At 50.4% G+C, this 19,938-nt stretch overlaps 1 protein-coding gene across 1 annotated transcript in view; it reads left to right on the forward strand.

Annotated features, from left to right (window-relative positions):
- STX8 (syntaxin 8) overlaps positions 1 to 19,938 on the forward strand; it is a gene marked incomplete at its 5' end in the record, with an annotated part of 94,815 nt that overhangs the window by 37,378 nt on the left and 37,499 nt on the right. The window contains one exon of the mRNA XM_010141098.1: positions 17,577 to 17,678. Within this exon, the coding sequence (XP_010139400.1) occupies positions 17,577 to 17,678 (102 nt within the window). The remainder of the gene's footprint in view (positions 1 to 17,576; positions 17,679 to 19,938) is intronic.

Below are 19,938 nucleotides of genomic sequence, written 5' to 3' on the forward strand. Positions count from 1 at the left end.
CTGGAGTTGGGACAGGCCAATTCGAGTAGTGCTGTCGGTTCGGACGGGAGGAGGTGCTGGGCTGGCTTGGGCACTGGTTCGGGGCTTTCATCTGCTCTCTGTGTCCTTCTCCTTCGGCATCCCCAGGACATTGAGAGTTTGGAAAATAGGCGATAGTAGGAGAGGAAAGGGGAGCTGGGGACCCGAAAGGTTGAGTTTAGGAAAGATTTCAAAAGGCTTTGGAGTTACGGAAGAGGAACGTTTCAGCTCGCTGCGTGTTCAGATGCTGCTGGCGAAGGATGTCAGGCTTTGACAGGTGGGTTTGCAGTGCTCTGTTTAAGCCTCCTTGAGAAGGACCTGATGCCTCGTGATCACAGCTTGAGCCAGAGAATCAAAGTGTCTGAACCAATCTGGGCAGTCAAGGTCGAGGTCAGGGAACATGCCAGCTTTCCAGGCCATCCCTTTTCCTTCCGCCAGCTCTTCTCTGGTTTTTCTCCATTGCTCTTCCTATCACTGCTTTCTACCCCTTTGCTCTCCGTCCTGTGCCACAGTACCTGGAGGCTCACCTAGAGAAGCGTTCAGCCTTGGAGATGACAAGATTTTAGGCCGGGCACTGACTGCCACCCTAAAGCTGTCATTGCTGGTGTGAGTGTGCCAGCCTGGATGTGACCTGCAGGACCTCCTTGGAGCCTCTTTGCCTCTCGGTTGCTGTGGTGCAGTGCTCTGTAGCAGATGTAGGGACATCACCCCATGATGATACTTGCACTGTTTGGTCAAATTCTTGCCTGTTTATTGTCCTTTTTGCCCGGTTTCAAGTGTTAACTCAAACTTTTGGATAGTTGCTCCTGGACCGCAGACCGGAGCGGACACTCTTCTAGGGGCTTATCCAGCTTTTTTTTCCCTTTTGAGACCTCTGCCAGGAATAAGCCATGGCTCCCCGGTGTCGTGGGTAGCGAATGGGGTATCTGTACGTGCTGGCTGGTGGAGGCGTTGTGTCAACCAGTTTAATTACGCTGAGCACTTGGTATTAGGGGATGAAGGAGAAATGTGTAACTCTTAACGCAGGGCATGGCAGCGTGTCTTGTTTCAGCCTGACAAAACCCAGGTGAGCAGAACCAGTCGGCGGCAGCTGGAATAGCTATTAACAAACCTGCCTGGCTGCCAGAGCCTGCCCTCTGAGTCCTGAAACCTGATAACGCTTGATCCACAGCCCTAATAAAAGGAATTTCCACACTTGATTTCTTCAGCCAGGTTTTAATCTTATAATAGTACCTTTTTTTGGAAGGTCTGCAGGTAGAAGATGCCGGGTAGTCCCCTAGCCCCTCCCAGATAAGGGATGCTCGCAGCGCCGTCACAGCAGCAGCACTTCCGGGGAGGGCAGGAGCCAGGGGCAGCGTGTGGCATCTGTTCCCCTCGACCTCTTGCTTCCGATGCCCTCGGGAGCAATGGGACGTGGACATCCGTCTAGGTACAGCCTGGAGCTCACTGAGCTGGTGGTGGAGGTGGAGAGCATGAGGTGGGGAGCGGAGTGGGAAAAGTTGATAGGCAGCATCGCCAAATAGAGGAGGAAGTCATTGTGGTGGCCCAGGATGCTGATAGCAGGGGGATAACGACATGCTCCTACGCAATGGTTTTCCTTCGGGTGTCACAGTACAGGTGTCATAGTACTGGTCTTAGTTTGGGGTGAAACCGTGTTTTCGTGTTCATTTAGGAACCAGACAGGAAGGTCTCAGCATGGATCTAGTAACCGCATGCATTACCAACTTACGGTTGTTACAGGGTAAGGGCATTTTTTGGCAGACCTCACATGGCAGCAGAGCGTTGTGGTAGCACTGTTAATTCAGCAGAATTGTTCTGAGTTGGTGGTGAAGAGCATTGATCCAGTGTTTGGAACAAGAGGCCTCGGCCAAGGCGTTCAGCAATGAAGGTGATGAGCTGGAGGTGGTGGAGATCAGCAGAGACACAGAGCTGACAGAGTGAAATAACCTTCAGAGCCCCCCGCGAAGCTCTGCACTGGGTGTTTGGTGGGAAGGGAGATGTGATAAAGCAGCTCACTATGAAGCGTAGGTAACTGAACTAGACCGTGGAGCATTGTGTGAAGCGAGTGCCGACAGAATTGCTGACCAACAGGACTGTTGTGGCTCAGGTGGCTTCTGCGCATCACCAGTCCCTTCTGCCAAGCTGCTCTAAAGCTCAGTTAAGCCTGAAGTGTTTTTTCCCCAAACTGCTTTCTTTCTAAAAGAGAAGAAAATAAATCACTTTAGCAGCTAACTTCTGCATCTAAAAATCTGAATATATAATGGTGCAATGATCAAAAAATGTTACATTAACATGTTTTTATTGCATCAGCTGAGATACTCCAGTAACATGCTGTTATCTTGGGGCGCGCAGGACACGAGGATTTTCTGGTTTTATCAGTTTTACCGGTCTACACCCTTTCACCGCTGGTTCCACTTTGCTTTTGGTGTTTGGATTTCCACTGATGCCTGGCTGGAAGAATTTAATTCTTTGGAGCTTATCGTGGTGCTTTCTATCATATTGCTTGTGCGATTCGTAGCCAGAAGAGAGCCACTGGAGGTGGTGGTGGTGCTAACTGGGGGTTGCTCGCGTGGGCTCCGAGGCGACTGTTTCAGATTAAAGCCGGGTACGGGGATGCTGCGGCAAGGCTGGGTTGGTGGGGTCAGGTCAGCTTGCCTCTGTCAGACAGCAGGATTCATTTTCAAAGTCCTCTTGGGGCTGCCTGCATTGTTTGGGCTTTTTATGACGCCTTTCTTGCTGCTCTGGGCCCATCGTTAATGCTGAGTTGCGCTTTCCGTGACAAGTCGTCTTCTCGGAGATTTACAGCTCGGCGGCTTGAGTTTGCCAGGCTAATGCTTTGGAATGCAGGTTGACAGTCCAGATGTGAAAGCTTTCTCCTCAGAAGGAAAACAAAGGATTAAATGTGTTTTAAGAGGGTTTGAAAAAATAATTTAAGATTGAGGCCCGGAACATCTGAAGTCTTGATGTGAAACTTCGAAATCTGGAGTCTTGAAAACAGGTTGCAGGTACCGTTTGCCTCTGGGTGCACCTGCTGCTGCCCACAGCAGATGCTTCATCACATTTTATGTGTCAAATAATAAAAATATGTCTTCCTGCAATTTAAAGAACGGGTGGGGTATTGCAGTGCTGGGGGGACGACCATGAGTGCTCACATGGAAATGACGGTGTTTCCCCACTGTTCGTTGGTAAAGACAGTAGCTCACACTTCCTGATTTGATAAGCTGACCCCCCTAATTTCACGAGGGAGCCTGTAAATAGGATTATCCTTGGGTTTGGGGTGCGGGGAGGAAGGCCCAGAGGTGCAGGTCTGCTGCAGCACCTATCCACTGTCATGCCCACTGCAGGGTCTGACCAGAGCACAGGGATTCTCCACAGCACGACTGACCTGGAAGAGGGTGTGACAGTGGTGGGTAATGTCCCAAACGGGGTTTTTTTAGAGAAAAACAATGGCCTCAGCCAAGCCGTTGAAGCTGATCCTTTGTGCTCATGAAGAGTCATACAGTGCATCCCTCTATCAACATCCGTTTGGGTTTCAGAACTGTTTGGGTTGGAAATGGTGCAGCAGGAGTTCATTGGCCTTTCAAAAAAAAAAAGATTAAAACATGTAACTTCTTATATATCACTTTCTCCCAGCCCGTATGGGAAGAGCAGACGTAGGAGCCTGCGCTACCAGAGGTCTTAAACCTGAACTCCTGCCTCACAGGTTCGAAGGGCACATCTTACTGGGCTGCTCCTCTCGAGTTGCCTTGAATGGGATGGAGATGGCAGAGCTTTGTGCTGCGGCTTACGGCAAAAAAAGTCAAAAGCTTGTGGCTCTATGTTTGAGGCTAATAATGCGATTGATGTGTTCTCTTCTGATCTGGTTTAGGAAGCCTCAGTCAGCGGTTTTTCAGATAGAAGAGGCACGAGTTGTACATGCAGGTGATGCTGGTTCTTGTCAGGAAGGGCTCTGCCGTTTCACCACGTTGTGGAGCAGCAGGTTAGTACAAGTGTGCTGAGAAACGGGTTTAGCAACAGACAAAAACGGCTCACCGTTAAAAACTAGGAAAAAGAAACCCCTGGGCTACAAGTGCCTTTTGTAGTATCTGTATTTTTTTTAAAGCAGGATATTGTAAGTGGAGTGATCAGAAATAGTGACCCTGCGAATGTACACGCAGAGCTAGAGGGTAATTTTTTGCCCTATCTATAGTCACATTTTTTTCCCTTTTTCTTCTTGGTTTTGTTTTTTGGTTTCGTTGTTTTGTGTTTTGTTTTGTTTTGTTTTTTTTTTTTTTTTGAAACAAAGTAGTTTGGCCAGAGAAATGTTGTTTGATATATGAACTCTGCTGCTGCAGTAAGGCAGTGTGCTGCCTGTTCCCATGCATTTGAGAGCAAACACTTGCAGGAGAAGCACAATAAGCACCAGTAATCTCTTCAGTTTGATAAACCGGGTATTTGTGCAGCTTGATAAAGTGGAGGCTCACAGTTTCCTTCCTGCGCTGGAGTTTGTCATGCTGGAATTCAGAGCTCGTGCGTTGAGATGAAATCAGTATTTAGCCACGGTCTCCTGAAGTGTCTTGCAGACACGTTGCTTAGTGGCACTAAACCCTCAGCTTTGTGCAGCTTCTGCCAATTAATCACTTTTGGTCCTTCCAACAAATGAACTGTAGAAAGGAGAAAATCATCGAGGAGCGGAGCAGCTGTATAAGGGCTCCCTCTGTATAAGAGCCTTCCCTTGCTCTGCAGAAATCCACGGGCACGGAGCCACGCTAAACAGTGAGTGTTCAGCCACATCTGCAGAAAATCCATGGGAGGGCATGTGGAAAGTTGGCACAACTGCTGGTGGAAGGAAGTGGGAAGCAAGAAAATCATTAGCTAAGGCCAACCAGGATGCATAGACTCAAGGTCGTCTTATCTGTGGAAGTTCTTCTTCCACTCTCCCTGTTGTTTTAACCACTTCTCCGAGTAATTGGAACTTTTTCCCTGACAGCAGACTTGGAATGGAATATTTCTGAGCCATCAGCTCGAGATGTTTTTCTCTGCTCTTGGGCTGTATCAGACTCCTGGGCAAGTGATGGGACACATACAATTCCAGCGCTCTGAGAAGTGCCTTCGCTGCAGTGCAGCCGATGCTGGCTGTTTGCTCAGCCCTGAGCACCGTTAGATGTTGTGTTCCTCTTGCTAATTGAGTCGATTACCACTGGTTCCAGTGGAGCCTGATGAAGTGTGTCAGCTGGGGGCCCAGGTGCCTGGGCTGACCTTGGCGTTATCAGCTCCTTTCAATATTGTAACTGTGAAGCACTTTCAAGTTTTCTGATTCCTCTGGTGATTGATAGACCAGTTTTCAAGTGGTTTTCCCCCTCCTTCCTGATCTGAGAGGATAATGCCATGCAGCTGCCCACAGCATGATGCTCTCCTGGTGAAGACTTGAATGCTCTGTTGGCTTATCACCAGCCTGAACGTTCATTACAATGGCAGTTGTGTTTTGGAGACTTGACAGCTCATTATTACATGGTTCTGTGTCTTCCTCTTCTCTGAGCAGAAGTGAAGGAGGCTCTCAGGGCTGAGGTGAGGCTGAGTTTTATTTTCAAAGAGGTCTAACTGCGGGCGTATGGAGCATGTGGAGAAGACTGGCAGTACCTGTTGGCTGGTAGGAATAAGCTTTTAGCGGCTGCTGGAGGTGGCTTTGGTGAACTTCCTTGGAGGTTTTGTCAGCTCCTCTGGTTGTAAGGTACAGGCTGGTGAGGGACATCTTTCCACCTGGCCTCGTGACCCTTCTGGTATGTTCCCAGCATGCTGTTACTGGTCTTCATTGCTTGGGTGTGGGTGTGCTGAAGGCCATCTTCCTTAGGGCTCTCCATGAAGATTGGTTCAGAGATAGTGTGAACTCCTAGTCCCATCTGAGGCTCATGGACCATTTTTCCCGTGATTAGGAGCCAGGACTTGACCAGTGGAATTTGTTTAAACTGAATTTTGCACCTGCTGCTGTGTGTTTTGGGGTTTCTTGGTGAGGAGCTCATGGCGTTTAAGCTGCTCACTCAGAGTCTAGGCTTCGGCTGGGCTCTCTGAGGGAAGGATGCTCATCGAATTTCTACAGTGCGTTTTCATTGAATATAAAAATAAACAACAAACTCCATCTTCCTTTGCAGGGTGAGGGTTAATGAGGGGGCCGAGCTCTGCGCTGTTGGTCACCCCGAGAACCTCTCTGGAGTGTGGCAGGTCACTGGTCTGCGTGTTCGTAGCGCCTGAAGAGTGGCACTGCCCATCCATAAAATGAATGAAAGTGGAAGGAAAGGAACACCCTGCTTAAGCTCAGCTCGCTGAAGGCAGCATCACGTCGGCACGTTGCGCTCTATTCCCTTGTTGCTCCTCAAGCTGCACTCCCTGTGCTGTATTTTTGGTCTCCAGCTGTGCAAGAGCACGGCTGATCATTTTTCCCAATCTTCTTAATCTGCTCCAAAACCGAGACCACTTGATCTCCAGTTGTTGGATAATCCTCAATGGTAGGGGCTGTGGCAGCAACAAAGTGTTGCCCTAACTTCTGAGCTTTTTAACGTGAAAAATGGGCTGTTCTCTTGGGTTGGCGACAGTGTGGCAGTTAACACCTTGGGGAGGCTTCGGTCCTGTCTTTTGGGTTGAGTTTTCTTTAATCTGAGTAGCACTGAGCTGGTCCACCCTGGGTAGCCTGCTAGACATCCCAGGAATTCCAGGGTTTGTTTCTTTGAAGGCTCTCGCCATGGAGTGGGGCCATTCTGCTCGGCCTCGCTCCCAGCAAAGCTGAACAATCTGGTGATTTTTCTCCTGGGGCCGAAATGACATGAGCCATTTATAATCATCACTTTAAATCGCCCTAGAGCCGGGGCTGTCTCGCAGGCAGGTTTTGAGAAATGAGGTTTTTTTCTTTCAAAGGTGCTTGGGAAACTTCTGCCGGGACTCCCAAGTGACGGGGCCTTTGTCCCGGAGGCAGGAGCCGGCCTCGGCGGGTTATCCATCAGCGTGCCGCGGCGTCGCTCACAGCCCGCTGCATCAAAGAGCCCTTCCCAGCCCAACAGGGTCGGACTGTCGGGCTGTATTGTGGGGCTGTCGGATGGCGTGCAAGGCCAGGGTGGATTTATGGCCAGCACCTCCAGTGAGGAAACCTGGAGCAGGCAACGAGCTGGCTTTTAAGAGTCCTCCTGTAGATGCCCAAAGTAATTAACTACAGTTACTTTCAAGGTTGCAAAAATGGATGAGAATTGATTTTTCTCTCATGGAAGAAAGGTGTAGATCTGGGTCGAGGTGGCTGTGACCCACACGGATGAGATGCTCTGTCTCACTGTTGTGGTTTGTTCTTTCTCAGTAGAACTAAGTCCTGGTTCTGTGGTGCCTTATTGCGATGGGTCCCCAGTTTGAGAAGTGGTGACTGTCAGGTAAATCTTGAAGTGACAACATCTTTATGGGGTATAGCCTAAGGTTGGTTTGTTTTGTGGAGGTTTTTTTGAGAACTGGACTGGAATCCTCCGCTTGCAGTGGTTAGCAGCCGAGCTTGGTTCGTGGAGAATTGCTGTCACCTTCCACCTCAGTGCCATTAGGGCGACCGATGTGTATTTGTAATTAAAGCTATTGATACCTACGGAAATTATTGCAATGGGGTGTGAACAGGGGAAGCATTAGTTACGAACAAAAGCAGGGGGGAATGTTAGGAAGAATTTCTGATGTCAGTATTTTAAAAATCCTGCTGAGAGTTTGCATAAAGGGAAAACAAATACAGAGTCTGAGTTAGCTTCTGTCCTGTCATTTTCTGCTGTAAGTTTGCAGAAAACAAGCAAATAACAGGGAAAGCGTTTTGTTTGGCAGCACTTTGTTATACAAACCTAAGTGGGCTTCCAGGCTCTTAGTGCTCCGGGCTTTCCTAGAGAGGCAGTTTCCCATTCTTTAGTCTATCAGCAGTATTTCCTTGCTTTCGCTGAAAGTCAAGTCTGGAGAAAAAATAGTTTAATGATATTGTCCCTGTAATTTGAGGATTTTGCTGGAAGTTTTGGTAGTCTCACCTGGAAGAGACTACCTTTGGTAGTCTCTACACTGGTGTGTTGCTAGAGCACCCAGATTTGGGATTTGAATAAAAACAGGAGATGATTACGAGGAGGAGCCAGTGACTGCTGAGGGCTTGGTATGCCGCCGTATGGACTGCGCAGTGGTGGGCAGCAATGGTGACCTCGGGGAGTGCTGTAAATCGGGGACAACTGTTTATATTTCTTACTAGAGGGATTTTTAAAATATTAATGTCCATTTGATGGCAGGTAACTGTGCTGGTCTGCTTTAGACACGGTAAATAAAAGGAAAAATCACTTGTTGGGAGTAAAGGGGAGAAACGACTGACCTGCCTTTATACTCGTCTCCTCCGCTAGAAGTATTCTATTATCTCCTCCCGGATAACTGGGGAAGGATACTCCAGGTTCTGTATCATGTGAATATGGTTACTGTCTGCCTTATATCACGGTGAGTGCTCAACACATCTGGACGGAGAGCAGTTCCAGTAACAGTAAAGCGGACTATTTTGGTTGGCACACTGACGTGGGGGTATATGCCAATTAGTAATGGCTCTTGGAAACGGGCTGCCTTCAAACCCGCCCTGAACTATTCCCCGGAGAAATTATTCAATTAAATACAGCTAAAATTAATGTCCATGGGTTTTGTTCGAATAAAACAAAATAAGCAGCTGGAAAAGGGAAAAATTCTCAGTGTGCGCTTTTAAAATAACAGCTCTAACTAATACCCGGGTTCGCTGGAATCGATACTGCTCTTGTCTCAGCGTTTCTCTTTAGCTGTGAATGATCTGATGAGTGCTTCTGCGGCTGATGGCCTGGGATGGTCCCTTGTCACTGCCGTGTATTGTCCGCCTCTGAACCTGCTTTCGAGGGGATGAAGTGTTCTGTGTTGCTCACAGAACTTCGAGCTCAAAGCTCGACCCAGTTATAATCTTCTGTGTTTTGTGAAGGATGAGCGAGGCTGCTTGGCTGTGGTCTGCAGGGTAGTGTGTGGTGGAAGCAGTGGTCCTGGACGTGTCCTCTTAGTCCTTGCAGCAGATGGTGCGGTTTTCTGTAGCAGAACAAATAGCTTCCTCTTGTTTCAGCCAGTGTTGTCCTTAAAGATGCTGAAGCTTTGGTGAACTGGTGGGAAAAGGTTATGCTGAAGGCATGTGCTGGTCCTTGGCCTTCTGAGCTGGGCACTCAGGCTGCTCTTTACTTCCTAAAGGCCAGGCAGAGGTCGTAGGACTCTGGAGCAGTTTGTTCTTTCCAGTTTATGCATTTTTCACTGTTGTCAGGAACTCGGGGAACCAGGAGCAATCCTGATCCTGATGGAGTTGTTCCTCTGCAAGAATTCCTCGGGGTGGAGAGCTGGCATGGCCTGGGCTCCACGGGGTGTGTTGGGAGGAGGACCTTCTGCTGCAATGGCTGATGCACCATTGAGTGCCTCAGGCTGCTGAAGTGCACTTGGAGGGCAGACTGGGAATGGTCACTGGGGAGAAGAGCTGTGTCCTCCCCCGCCTGCTCTCCTGGACACAAAGCAAGTCTACCAGCTCCTGCCCTACACTGCCTGCAGGTGTGATCCTCTCTTGCCTCCCTGTAGCACTGGGACTGCTGCATACACATGGCACATGGTTGTCAAATGCCTTCCCAGCAGGAGGGCTTCTGAACCTGCCTGTCTCCAAGGACCATCGAGCCCCCGTAAACTGCAAGAGCTAAAGAGTGAGACTGCTGAAATGCAGAGGAATGATTAGGTTTTTTCCCCTGGAGAAGATAGTATTTGGGGGTTTTAATACTTAGGTGAAGTTCTGCCAAAAAAGAGATTAAATGTCAGTTAAATTTGGGAAGGTGGGGGGAGGAATCTTGGTCTTTGCTTGAAATGCAAAACTCATCACAGCAGAAAGCGTCGGTGTCCTGAGTGGCACCGAGCTTGGGTCAACGTGAACACCAGTGAGATTTTGAGTGTTGCCTTGGAGCTAAGAAGCGAGGAGAAGCCCATGGCTGCAGGAACGTATTGCCTGTGGCACGGAGAGCCGCACACCTCAGAGGGGCTTCAAAAACCGGGCAGGGCGAGCAGTGGTGGAGAGAAATTATGATTCTTGGCTTTTTCACTGCGTGTTTCTCTTTTCACTCTGCCTTGATGTTACAGCTGGCACAACGTGTGAAGGTTCTGCAGGTTTCTGATGTTCTTCCATTAGTTGCAATCTTCATTTCATACCACTGGCATCTGGAACAATGCTCGCTTTCTTATTACCATGTAATTACGGGGTTTGGACGTATAGAGATTGGCATTCAGTGTATGATTCATTTCTGTGGTATCCCGTTCTTCTCCTGAGGCACCGGAGTCCTCACGGAGGGAGGGAAACCCTGCTTGGCTTCTCCACCAAATTCCAGCCTTAGCGTAGTTTTTTTTTGCGTAGGGTTTGTTCCCCTCTGCCTGTGCTGTATTTTGTGTGGCCGCTTCCACTTGGCCTTTGGGTTTCTTACTCCACAGACAGAATGAAGGCAGCTCAAAGACGGAGCTGCCAAAACCAAATGAGGCATTTTATGTGTTTTAAATAAAAGCAAGAAAAATTAATTAGCGTAAGGTTGTGTATGAAAGTAGAACTCTGGTTGTGCAAGAGCCTGTTCTAGGTCATGGGAAGAGACATTCATCCTTCCCAGGAACTCCATGGCTTAAGGAGAAATGAGTAAAGAAGAAATCCTGTGTCTTCAGGAAGAGGGTGCAGCTGTGTGGGGTGGAAGCAGGGAGGCACCGGATGGAAGCACAACCAGAGCGCTTTCCTGCTCTTGAGTGGAGAACGGGTAGGAAAAAACTCACATGATTTCCTGCAAAAGAAAACCTCGTGTTCCTCAACGTGGCCCAGCTCTGCCAAGTCTGGCTTTCCCTCCCCAAAGGGGCAGCTTCCCGCTTCTCCGTAAGGAGTCGCCTTTCTCTCTTGTGAGCTCCTTCATCGGGGAAACAGCAAGGATGGCTCCGGTGGCTTGGTTTGGGGTGCTCTGGTGATGGGAGCAGCAGCATCCATACCTGTTGGATAGGATCATCTCCTCTGCGTCCATGTGCTGCACTTCATGTTGTGAATCTCATAAGTTGCCCCTTTTCTGATTAAAACGGGCAGCGTTGATGCATGTGCCGTAATTCCGGCATCGCTTGATGCTGTTTAGTCCCTGTGAAGAAAGGTGCAATTTTATTTTTGTGTCATTGGAGTGATCTCTTGGCCGAGCGGTTGACTTGCTCTTCTGTCTTCAGCATCACTGGAGCAGAGCAGGGCTGGCCAGGCTCTGGTGGGGTCTTGGCATCGGTGTCAAAAAGGGAGGAAAGATGGAGCAGCTGAACGGGCTGGAAAAGGGGCTTTTGCTCTCTGGGCTTCTTGTTTTGTTGTCAAAACTGAGAATTTAATTTGCAAGCTGAAAGCTGGTTATTCGCTTCAAGCTGATCAGGGATGTGTTCCAGCCTAAAGGGCAGCATGAAGGTGAACCGCTGAAGGTCCAGGCGCACGGAGCGCTCTGGGACGTGCTGGTTTTATCATCTGTGAAACGCTTTTCCAGTGGAAACGGTTCCCTTGGAAAACTCCTGGCCAGCTGTAGAAAGACTTGAGGGCTGAGTTGATGCAGAAGATGGGGCTGCCAGAGAAGTCCCGTTTCAAACCCGCAGGAAGGGTTCTTAGAAATGTCAACAGAGAATTTGGGAGTATGGGAAAGGCAGCTGGTGGTGGTGATGATGGAGGACCTGCGGTCTCGGTCTGCTGCTCGACAGGACCGCAGGCAAAGCCCATGCCTGAGGCTGTGCAGCCGCTTTGAGGAGGAGCAGAGGAGAAAAGCACGGGGGTCCGTTTGGACACAGCAGGCTGAGCCTGGCCTGGCCTCAGCTCAGGGGTTGGTTTCCCGTCCGGTGCGAGCCCTCGGCGCAGGAGACCAGCCGGAGCGTGATGTATGGCTGTTTCCCGGAGAGGTGACTTATGGCTCTAGTGGGTGGGATTCCCGTCTCAGGGGACGCTCTGCAATTCTCTGTGCGTGGCTGGAGAGAAGCAGGACCAGCTTTTCACAGAAGGCAGCGGCGGTTTTAGGAATTAAAGCAGAACATTTCTCATTTTCATGGCAGCAGCAAAGCCTTCGAAGGAGAAAGGGCATGAAGAATGAGCTTTTTTCTGAGATTCCTGGGATTACCTCTGTTTCTTCTGCTCAGTTTTTTTATTGTCTGTTTTCTCTTGGTGTCCTTTGCGTAAATCCTTCTTTTCCTAGCTATTAGCAGGTGTGATTTTAAAGCTGTGTAGGAATACACCCTTTCACTGCTACCAGCTCACTGTCTCACTGCCACTTCAGGACGGGTTTTTATGTTCTGGTTGTCACTTTTAGCCCAATGCTTCTGAACACGCGTGGATGGATCCAGACGTGGGTTGCAGCAAAACGCAATCCTGGTGGGGCTTACAATGCAACCAGTTAATTAGAGATGATACCAAGATCATCTTTCTCACCCTTTAATGGATCACTTGCGATGGTGAAGCCAGGCACAGAGAAGCAAAGCGGGAAGACCTTATGATCCAGGGTTCATAGAATCAAAGGACTCTTCCAGCCAGGTGATTCTATAAGATCATCAGGCCCAACTGTTCCCCATCGCTGCCAGGGTCCCTAACCCCTCCCTCAGCAGCACCTCCACACGGCTGGGAAACCCCTCCAGGGATGGGGACTCCACCACTGCCCTGGGCAGCCTGTTCCAAGGCTCTCTGTAAAGAAGTTTTTCCTGATATCTAACCTAGATCTCCCCTGGCAAAACTTCCAGCCACTTCCTCTCATCCTGTCACTTGGGAGAAGAGACCAAACCGCCACGTCTCTACACCCTCCTGTCAGGGGGTTGTAGGGAGCAGTAAGGTCTCCCTTCAGCCTCCTTTTCTCCAGGTTCAAAGTAGTTCCTTCACTTGCCATTTTCCTTTCCAATAAAACTTGGAGAATTACTGTTTAACTCTTCAGTGCTCGCATCTCCAATTCATCTTGTGCTGATCTGGGTCCATTGCTGGGCCCTGGATTCTTTCGAGCTGACGGTAGGTGCTGATAGTGCCTCAGCTTGCTGTGACCGGTGAGGCAATTCAATGAGTGAAGTTTTTTTGAACACTTTGTGTTCAGCTGCAGCTGGTTTTATGGGCAAAACAAAACGTTTGACGTTTTAACACAAAATAGTAAGCAAAACCAAAATGAATTTGGTGGGTTTTTTCAAATTTTTTTTTTTATTAAACAGGAGTAACTTTTCCTCACTTTGCTTAGGCTTTCTCCAGTGAACCCCTCTCTCCTCCCCAGGAGGTAGAATTAGGGTTTTGAACTGGAGAGGGCTGACTGACCCAGCAGCTGCTGGTTCCAGCCTCTTCCTCCTCTTCCATGGGGATGCTTCTCCCACCTCTTCCGCCCTGGACCCATGCTTGCTGCGTTGCTCCAAAACATGTTGCCTAAGATCAAAACCTGCTGTGGAGGGCTTTTTAACAACAAAAAAGTCAAATATTTCAGCATACATCAACCTGTGGTTGTTTTCCTGCCATCTGCTCTTAAATCCCATGCCTGGAGATCGTCCTGATCCCCGAGGGCTGCCTGTGCCCTCCATCGCTGGTCCCGGAGCCAGAGCAGCAAGGGCAGGGCTGCAGATGGGCTTGTGTCCACAAACCGGAGGACGCCTTCCCTGAGTTCTGTCCTGGTTTAAGATATGCACATATGGTCTGGGATCTGTAGAGCCCACTGCTGTGTTTGCGTGTGATGTACACCAGGCTTCAGAAGAGATCCTGCCCTTCTGAGGGCTCCAGCCCCGATTCTAGAGCTCTGATCACCAGGGAAGGCATCAGCATTTGTAGAGGTGGGTTTGTGTTTCTCTGCTGCAGCCTCTAAGGGGTGAGGTGAGGAGAAGCTTTTTACCTTCTTCCAGAAACCTGCTGCTTTCGTGCTTGGCTGCCCGTGGGCTCAGAAGCCCACGTACCTGCCTGGCTGGTGGCCGTGACCTGGCAAAGGGACACGTGTGCAGGGACGAGCAAGGCTGCACGCTAGTTTTCAAGCAGAAGGTCTCTGCTGCTACAGGAGGTCCTGTCCGGGCTCATCTCCCACAGATGAGCAACCTTCAGGCCTCTCCCACTTCAGCTGGGCCTAAATTACTCAGGATTTACTACTAGGGTACTGCGGAAGGTTTTATTGGAGAGCAGAGCTTGGCTAGGTTTGCGTTCCAGGTTTAGATGTGGTCTGCAGTGCAGAGTTGCAGGAACGTCCTTCGTAAGGTCGCTGGCAGCCCTGCAGCAGTCCGCCTGCTTCGCCCGTCTGCTCCCTCGCAACAGGGGAACCTCCTGCCTTCCCCTTTTTCAGCTCTCTCTAGTTTGTTTTAACTTGTTCCTGGCAGAGTCAGGTAAGTGGAAGGTGATAGAACATTTTTTCATCCTGAATGTAATTGCCAGCTTGAAGGGCAAAGGGGACTGGAGGTGGGTTGTCTGTCAGAAGAGGTGGTTCTTAGGAGCCTACTGAGAGCTAATGGAGGATTGTCAGTGCCCCGGAGACTTTCGCAGCCCTGGAGTTAGTTTTCTCTAGCAGGACATTTGCCCACCTTAGAAATTCATCACTAGTTTTCAACTCTGCTGTATGCAGCCTGTATCACCAGTGGGTTTCCTGTGCTGTGGAGTGGAGAGAGAAATGCCTTTATGTCTGTGAAGGTTGAGAGCTGCTCTGAACCTGAGCGTCACCAGAGCAGCGTGTTGTTGGGGTAGAGGGGTGGATGTTTCTCTGCAGGGTGTTGGTGGTGTTTAGAACAGTGGAGTCACTTTGGTTGGAAGAGACCTTTCAGCTCCTTGAGTCCCCCCATTCCCCAGCCCTGCCAGGTCCCCACTGCCCCCTGTCCCTCAGCAGCACCTCCACACGGCTGGGAAACTCCTCCAGGGAGGGGGACTCCACCACTGCCCTGGGCAGCCTGGGACACGCCTGCACAAGCCCAATGGGACAGAAATGGCTCCTCCGGGACAACCTCAACCTCCCCTGCAACAGCTGGAGGCCAGTTCCTCTCATCCTGGTGCTTGTTCCTGGGGCGAAGAGGCTGACCCCCCCCTGGCTGCACCCTCCTGTCAGGGAGTTGTCAGAGCCAGAAGGTCTCCCCGGAGCCTCCTTTGCTCCAGGCGCAGCGCCTCCACACGGCTGGGCAACCCCTCCAGGGGTGGGGCCCCCACCACTGCCCTGGGCAGCCTGCGCCAGGCCGGGACAACCCCAACAGGGTGAACTGTTCCTCAGAGACAACGTAAATCTCCTCTGGCACAACTTGAGGCCAGTTCCTCTCATCCTGTTGCTTGTTCCTGGGGAGAAGAGACCAACCGCACCCCTCCCCCACTCCTGTCAGGGAGTTGTCAGAGCCAGAAGGTCTCCCCGGAGCCTCCTTTTCTCAGGCTCAACCCCCCCAGGTCCCTCAGCCGCTCCTCGGTGCACTTGTGCCCCAGCCCCTGCCCCAGCTCTGCTGTCCTTCTCTGGGCGCTCTCCAGCCCCTCCATGTCCTTCTGGGAGCGAAGGGCCAAAACTGAGCAGTTTGTGGGTGCAGAGGGGGTGGATGGATGGTTCTGGGCAGGGTGTTGGTGGTTGCAAGGGCACTCTGGCCTGGGGGACTGCTGGGCTGGGCTTCTGATTCAGATGGTGAGGGGGTAAGAACCTTCCTGGGCCTTCTCCCCATGCCAGCCCCAGTTCAGCCACGGAGGGGAAGACCCTGCTCATTCCTCCTGCTTGTGCTGTGAGTTCCCCAGCACTTCTGGTCATAACTGCCGCTTACGTCAAAGAACTGGTGGCTTGTTGAGCTTTGGGCTACCTGCTTGGGGAGGTGGCCTGCTCCCCTGAAACATGGCTGTAGCAAGAGACATCCAGATACGGAGAAGCGCTTCTCCCGTGCCATACAGTCCAGCTTTCTGGTTCGGAAATGGCTCCTGCGGGTTGGTCTGATGGGAATGGCTCGTGCAGGGGGATGGGAGAGGAGAGGCTCTAGACACCATCCCCATCACAGTGCCTTGGCCTTCGAAATGATGACAGAAAATTTTCCTGCTCGCATTTGTTCTCATAGAGGTGCAGCTTGTTCACCAGGATGTTTTTCAAGGAGGGTCTGGTCAGTGTTGGCAAAGAACAGTCTCCTATTTCCCAAGCGTGCTTATCACTTTGGCCTTGACAACGATGGGAACTTTCGGCACTTTTTCTTCCTGTAGAGGCAAACATGAGAACTGCTGCCTTTGCCGGCAGCATTGTACTGGTTTTCCTGTGGGCTGAATCACTCCAGACTGATAAAGTTTCCCCAAAATGTTGTTCGCTTTGCAGCTGTTAGACCTGGGAAAGTTGGGTGGGAGGAGGAGAACGAATACCTGACCTAGGAATCTTGCGGTTCAAATAAAGCACCTGCAGTGCCGGGGAAAGCGTGTTTTGGAGCAGGACGAACAATCAAATCTGGAGTATTACAACTTGCCAAACCTGTGAGTTTGGGTCTGGAGCAGGGCCGTGTCGGGGGAGTGATGCTCCTGCTGACTGGTGTAGGGCTGTAGGGTGAAACGGGGGCTGCGCACACAGGGAGGCAGTTGACGTCTGCCCTCGGCCCTCCCGTAGTGTGAACGCTCCAATGGTTTCGGCTGCAGGACGGGAATCTGGAGCTCGTGTCTGAAGAAAGATCCATATTTTCAAAGTACAAGATTTTTTAGATGCTGATGTCATTTTACAGAGGGATTCGCTGGGGTTCCTGTGGGGCAGACTTAAACACGCATCAGAAGGATGATGCTGAAATCTCCCAACTCTCAGGGTGTGGGGTAAAACCTCCGAGCTACACGTGCCTGTGAAAATTCCCGTGTCTTTGGAACCTGACTGGTTTGGGTTTGGGTTTTGTTATCCATATGTACAATCAGACTGGTTTTATCTCTGTACCCAGAGCAACACTTGTTACTGGGCGAGATCTGAGGACACGAGCACCCTCCGTAACCAGCCCCTCTGGCAGGAAGGTGGATTTTGGAGGAAACTGTTGCCTTTCAAGTGCTGATATAAGAGCTCTTGTACTTTGCTCTGCTTTCCCTGACTACAAAAAAATCATCAGTTGTACGAGGTTGAGAATGGGTTGGCTTGAAATTTTCTGTTCTGCTTTGTTAAAAATGGGTGTGGAAGAAGTTTTACTCACTTCTCTTTTCCCGGGGGATAGTTTGGGCTCTGCAGAACTCCTGTCCATACATCTCTGAACTGAACCAAGGCAGGACTTTATCCCCTGTGGGTTGAGACTGCACCAAATGTGCTCCAAAGTGCTTGTGAAGATGGTGATTCTGAATGTGGTTTAGAGGCTACGTACGTGTTGAGATGCTCCATTCCAGGGACTGAAATTTCCCGTTTCCTGTACTAACTCTTTTACTTGTCATCTCTGGTTGTCTTGTTGTTGTCTCTGTGTAGCATTTCCCAGGATTTGAACCTTTCAGCACGCGTGGATCGTTGGTCTGTCGTACTGGAAAATGAAAGGGTGCAGCTGGTTTCCATTCTGGAGGCTCCAGCAGGCGCGTGCTCGTGCAGCAGTGGTGCTGCGGCGCTCGGAGATTAACGCTTGTGTTTCTCTTTCCCCAGAGATCATCGATGACCTCACGAACCTGGTGGAGAACACAGACGACCGGCTTCGCAGTCAGACGCGGCACGTGAAGATGGTGGATAAGAAATCAACGTCCTGCGGTAGGAAATGGCTTGAGCACGAACCTTGCCCTGTTGCTAAATGCTGAAAAACCAGTCTAGCACTGGGAGGCTGTGGGCAATGCGCTTCCCCGGAGGGCAGCTTCTTCCAAAAGATGTTAGGAAACCCCACCTCTCCCCACTTGTTCTGCGGATGTTGCGGGTTTGACTCACTGCGCGTCGATACAGTTGATTTCCTGAAGCCATTTGTCTCCAGTATTGCACGATGTTCTGACTGGGAATTGCAGAACTGTGTGAAATTAGAGCGGTGCGTGTTAATTAGGTCTGAAAAAACTTAGTACCTGCTCTCACAAACTGGTCACAGTGGGCAGTGATGCTGCAGGGGGGTTTCGGTGGTGTCCTGCAGGAATGTGGCCTCAACCCAGTGGCCTTCGTGGCCTGCCAGACGTGAAATCCTTGGTGTGACTCCCGGAGCTACATGCAGGCTGCCGGAGCTAAGCTGGACTCTTTCCTTACAGCCAAGGCAAGGCTGCGCATCTCCAGGGGTTGAAAGCAGGTTGGGTGAAGAGCTGGACCTTTGATAGCAACGACCATGGGAGGATGCTGGGGGTGGTGGCAGCAAACGTCTTTATCTTGGGAGGTGGAGTGACTGGGGGAGGATGTCCGTGGAGATGATGTCCATGGGCAGGTCTGGTGTGAGACACTTCTGAAGTTGCATCTATGCTCTTGGTGTCCGTGATTTGTTTCCAGTACACTGGAGGACTTAGAACGCCAAGAAGAATAATTAATGCTCTCTAGGAATTTGACTTGTAGCCAGCAGTTAACGAATTTTGGCTTAGGAAGTTCAGTGAAGAGAAGTTGAGAGCTTATGTGGTCAGTATCTGGGTGGAGAAAAGGTTTCTGGCTGGTGGGGAGCTTTTGTTCCGTAGAGTGATGATCTAGCAGCAAAAGCGACCGAGCTCGGGTGGCACTGAGACCTTTGTCAAGCACCGAGGGTGCGTTTGTGGGGTTTTACCAGTCCTCCATCAGCGATGGCTCTGTGAAAGCTCGGTTGTTGTAGGCTGCTGAAAATCTGTGGCCTTTTCTGGAGGTTGAAGTGGACTTGTCAGAGACGTTTGTCTGCAGTTTCTCTCATACCAGCTACAGATGGAGTCAAAGGTGTGACTGGAGAGTTCATGACGGACTTTTTTATGTTAGATCTTTACTGTTGACGCAAGATGAATTTGATCTAAATGTATCTGCACTGGGATGGTGCCGAGTACCCCTGTGTGCCTTCAGAGTGTCCCTATAACTTCTGTGGTGTCATTTTCTGCACGAGTAGAGGGAGACGTGACGTGGAACGCAGGCAGTGAATCCCATGAGCACAGGACAGCTTCTCCCTCCTTCGGTACTTCTCCCCCTTTTCAGGTTCCTGCTCAAACGCAGCCCCCAGACAGCGTTGCTGGGTAATGAGCCTCTCTCTTTAATGAGCCTCGCTCTTTAATGAGCCTGTCTCTCCCCATGCTTGGGAATTTGAGAGGAGGAGGAGGATGGAAGAGGCAAAGGCTGGGAGGATCCTGGGCTGGATTCCTCGGGGGTGACCTCTCTCACCCTTTCCACATTGAAAAACATTTTTCTGCGAGGTCTGGTGAGAAGCGCTGCCTCTTGGCGCCTCTTCCCTCTGCTCCAATAGGGCTTCCTGTGTTTGCATAACAATTTGGGCATAGGTAAACACGGGATTGCCTCAGAGCACTGGTTCATTCTGCCGGAGCGTGAGGTTTAGAACAATAACACTGGAAGACACAGGATTCACTGACATTCTTCCTGCCTGCCCCTTTTCCACCCTCAGCCCTGGCGCTGGAAGTTATCTGGTATATCAAGGTCAGAGAACCCCTCCACGTCCGTACGATTATTCCTTGAGCAAAGCCGAGCAGTGGGAGAACGGGCACCTGCTACGTCATTTTTCCAAAGTGTTTTTCCCCCCCTTCCAACATTTTCTTTTAGGTTTTATCAGGTTTTAGTAACTCCCTGGTTTCAGTGTGTTCCTTTGGGTTTAAACTGAGGTGAAGTGCTCGGTCTTCCCCTGTGCCCACCCCTTCCTCCATGGGATGCAGATGTTGCTTGGACCCAGTCTCCGCGCTCCGCCAGCATGTGCCTGTTCTGTGGTTTTGCCTCATTTTTGAAGTCATAACATCTTATTTTTCCTCTGAGTGCCTGTACTGGAGCCACCAGCTGTGGGCACAAGCATTGCAGCCTGGCGCAACCAGTGGAATAACCACCCTTTTACAAGCAAGACCGTAACGCAGCCGCGGGTGTCGCTTTG

This window comes from Buceros rhinoceros, unplaced genomic scaffold, assembly GCF_000710305.1.
Source record: "Buceros rhinoceros silvestris isolate BGI_N320 unplaced genomic scaffold, ASM71030v1 scaffold10738, whole genome shotgun sequence".
In the NCBI taxonomy this organism is placed as follows: domain Eukaryota; kingdom Metazoa; phylum Chordata; class Aves; order Bucerotiformes; family Bucerotidae; genus Buceros; species Buceros rhinoceros.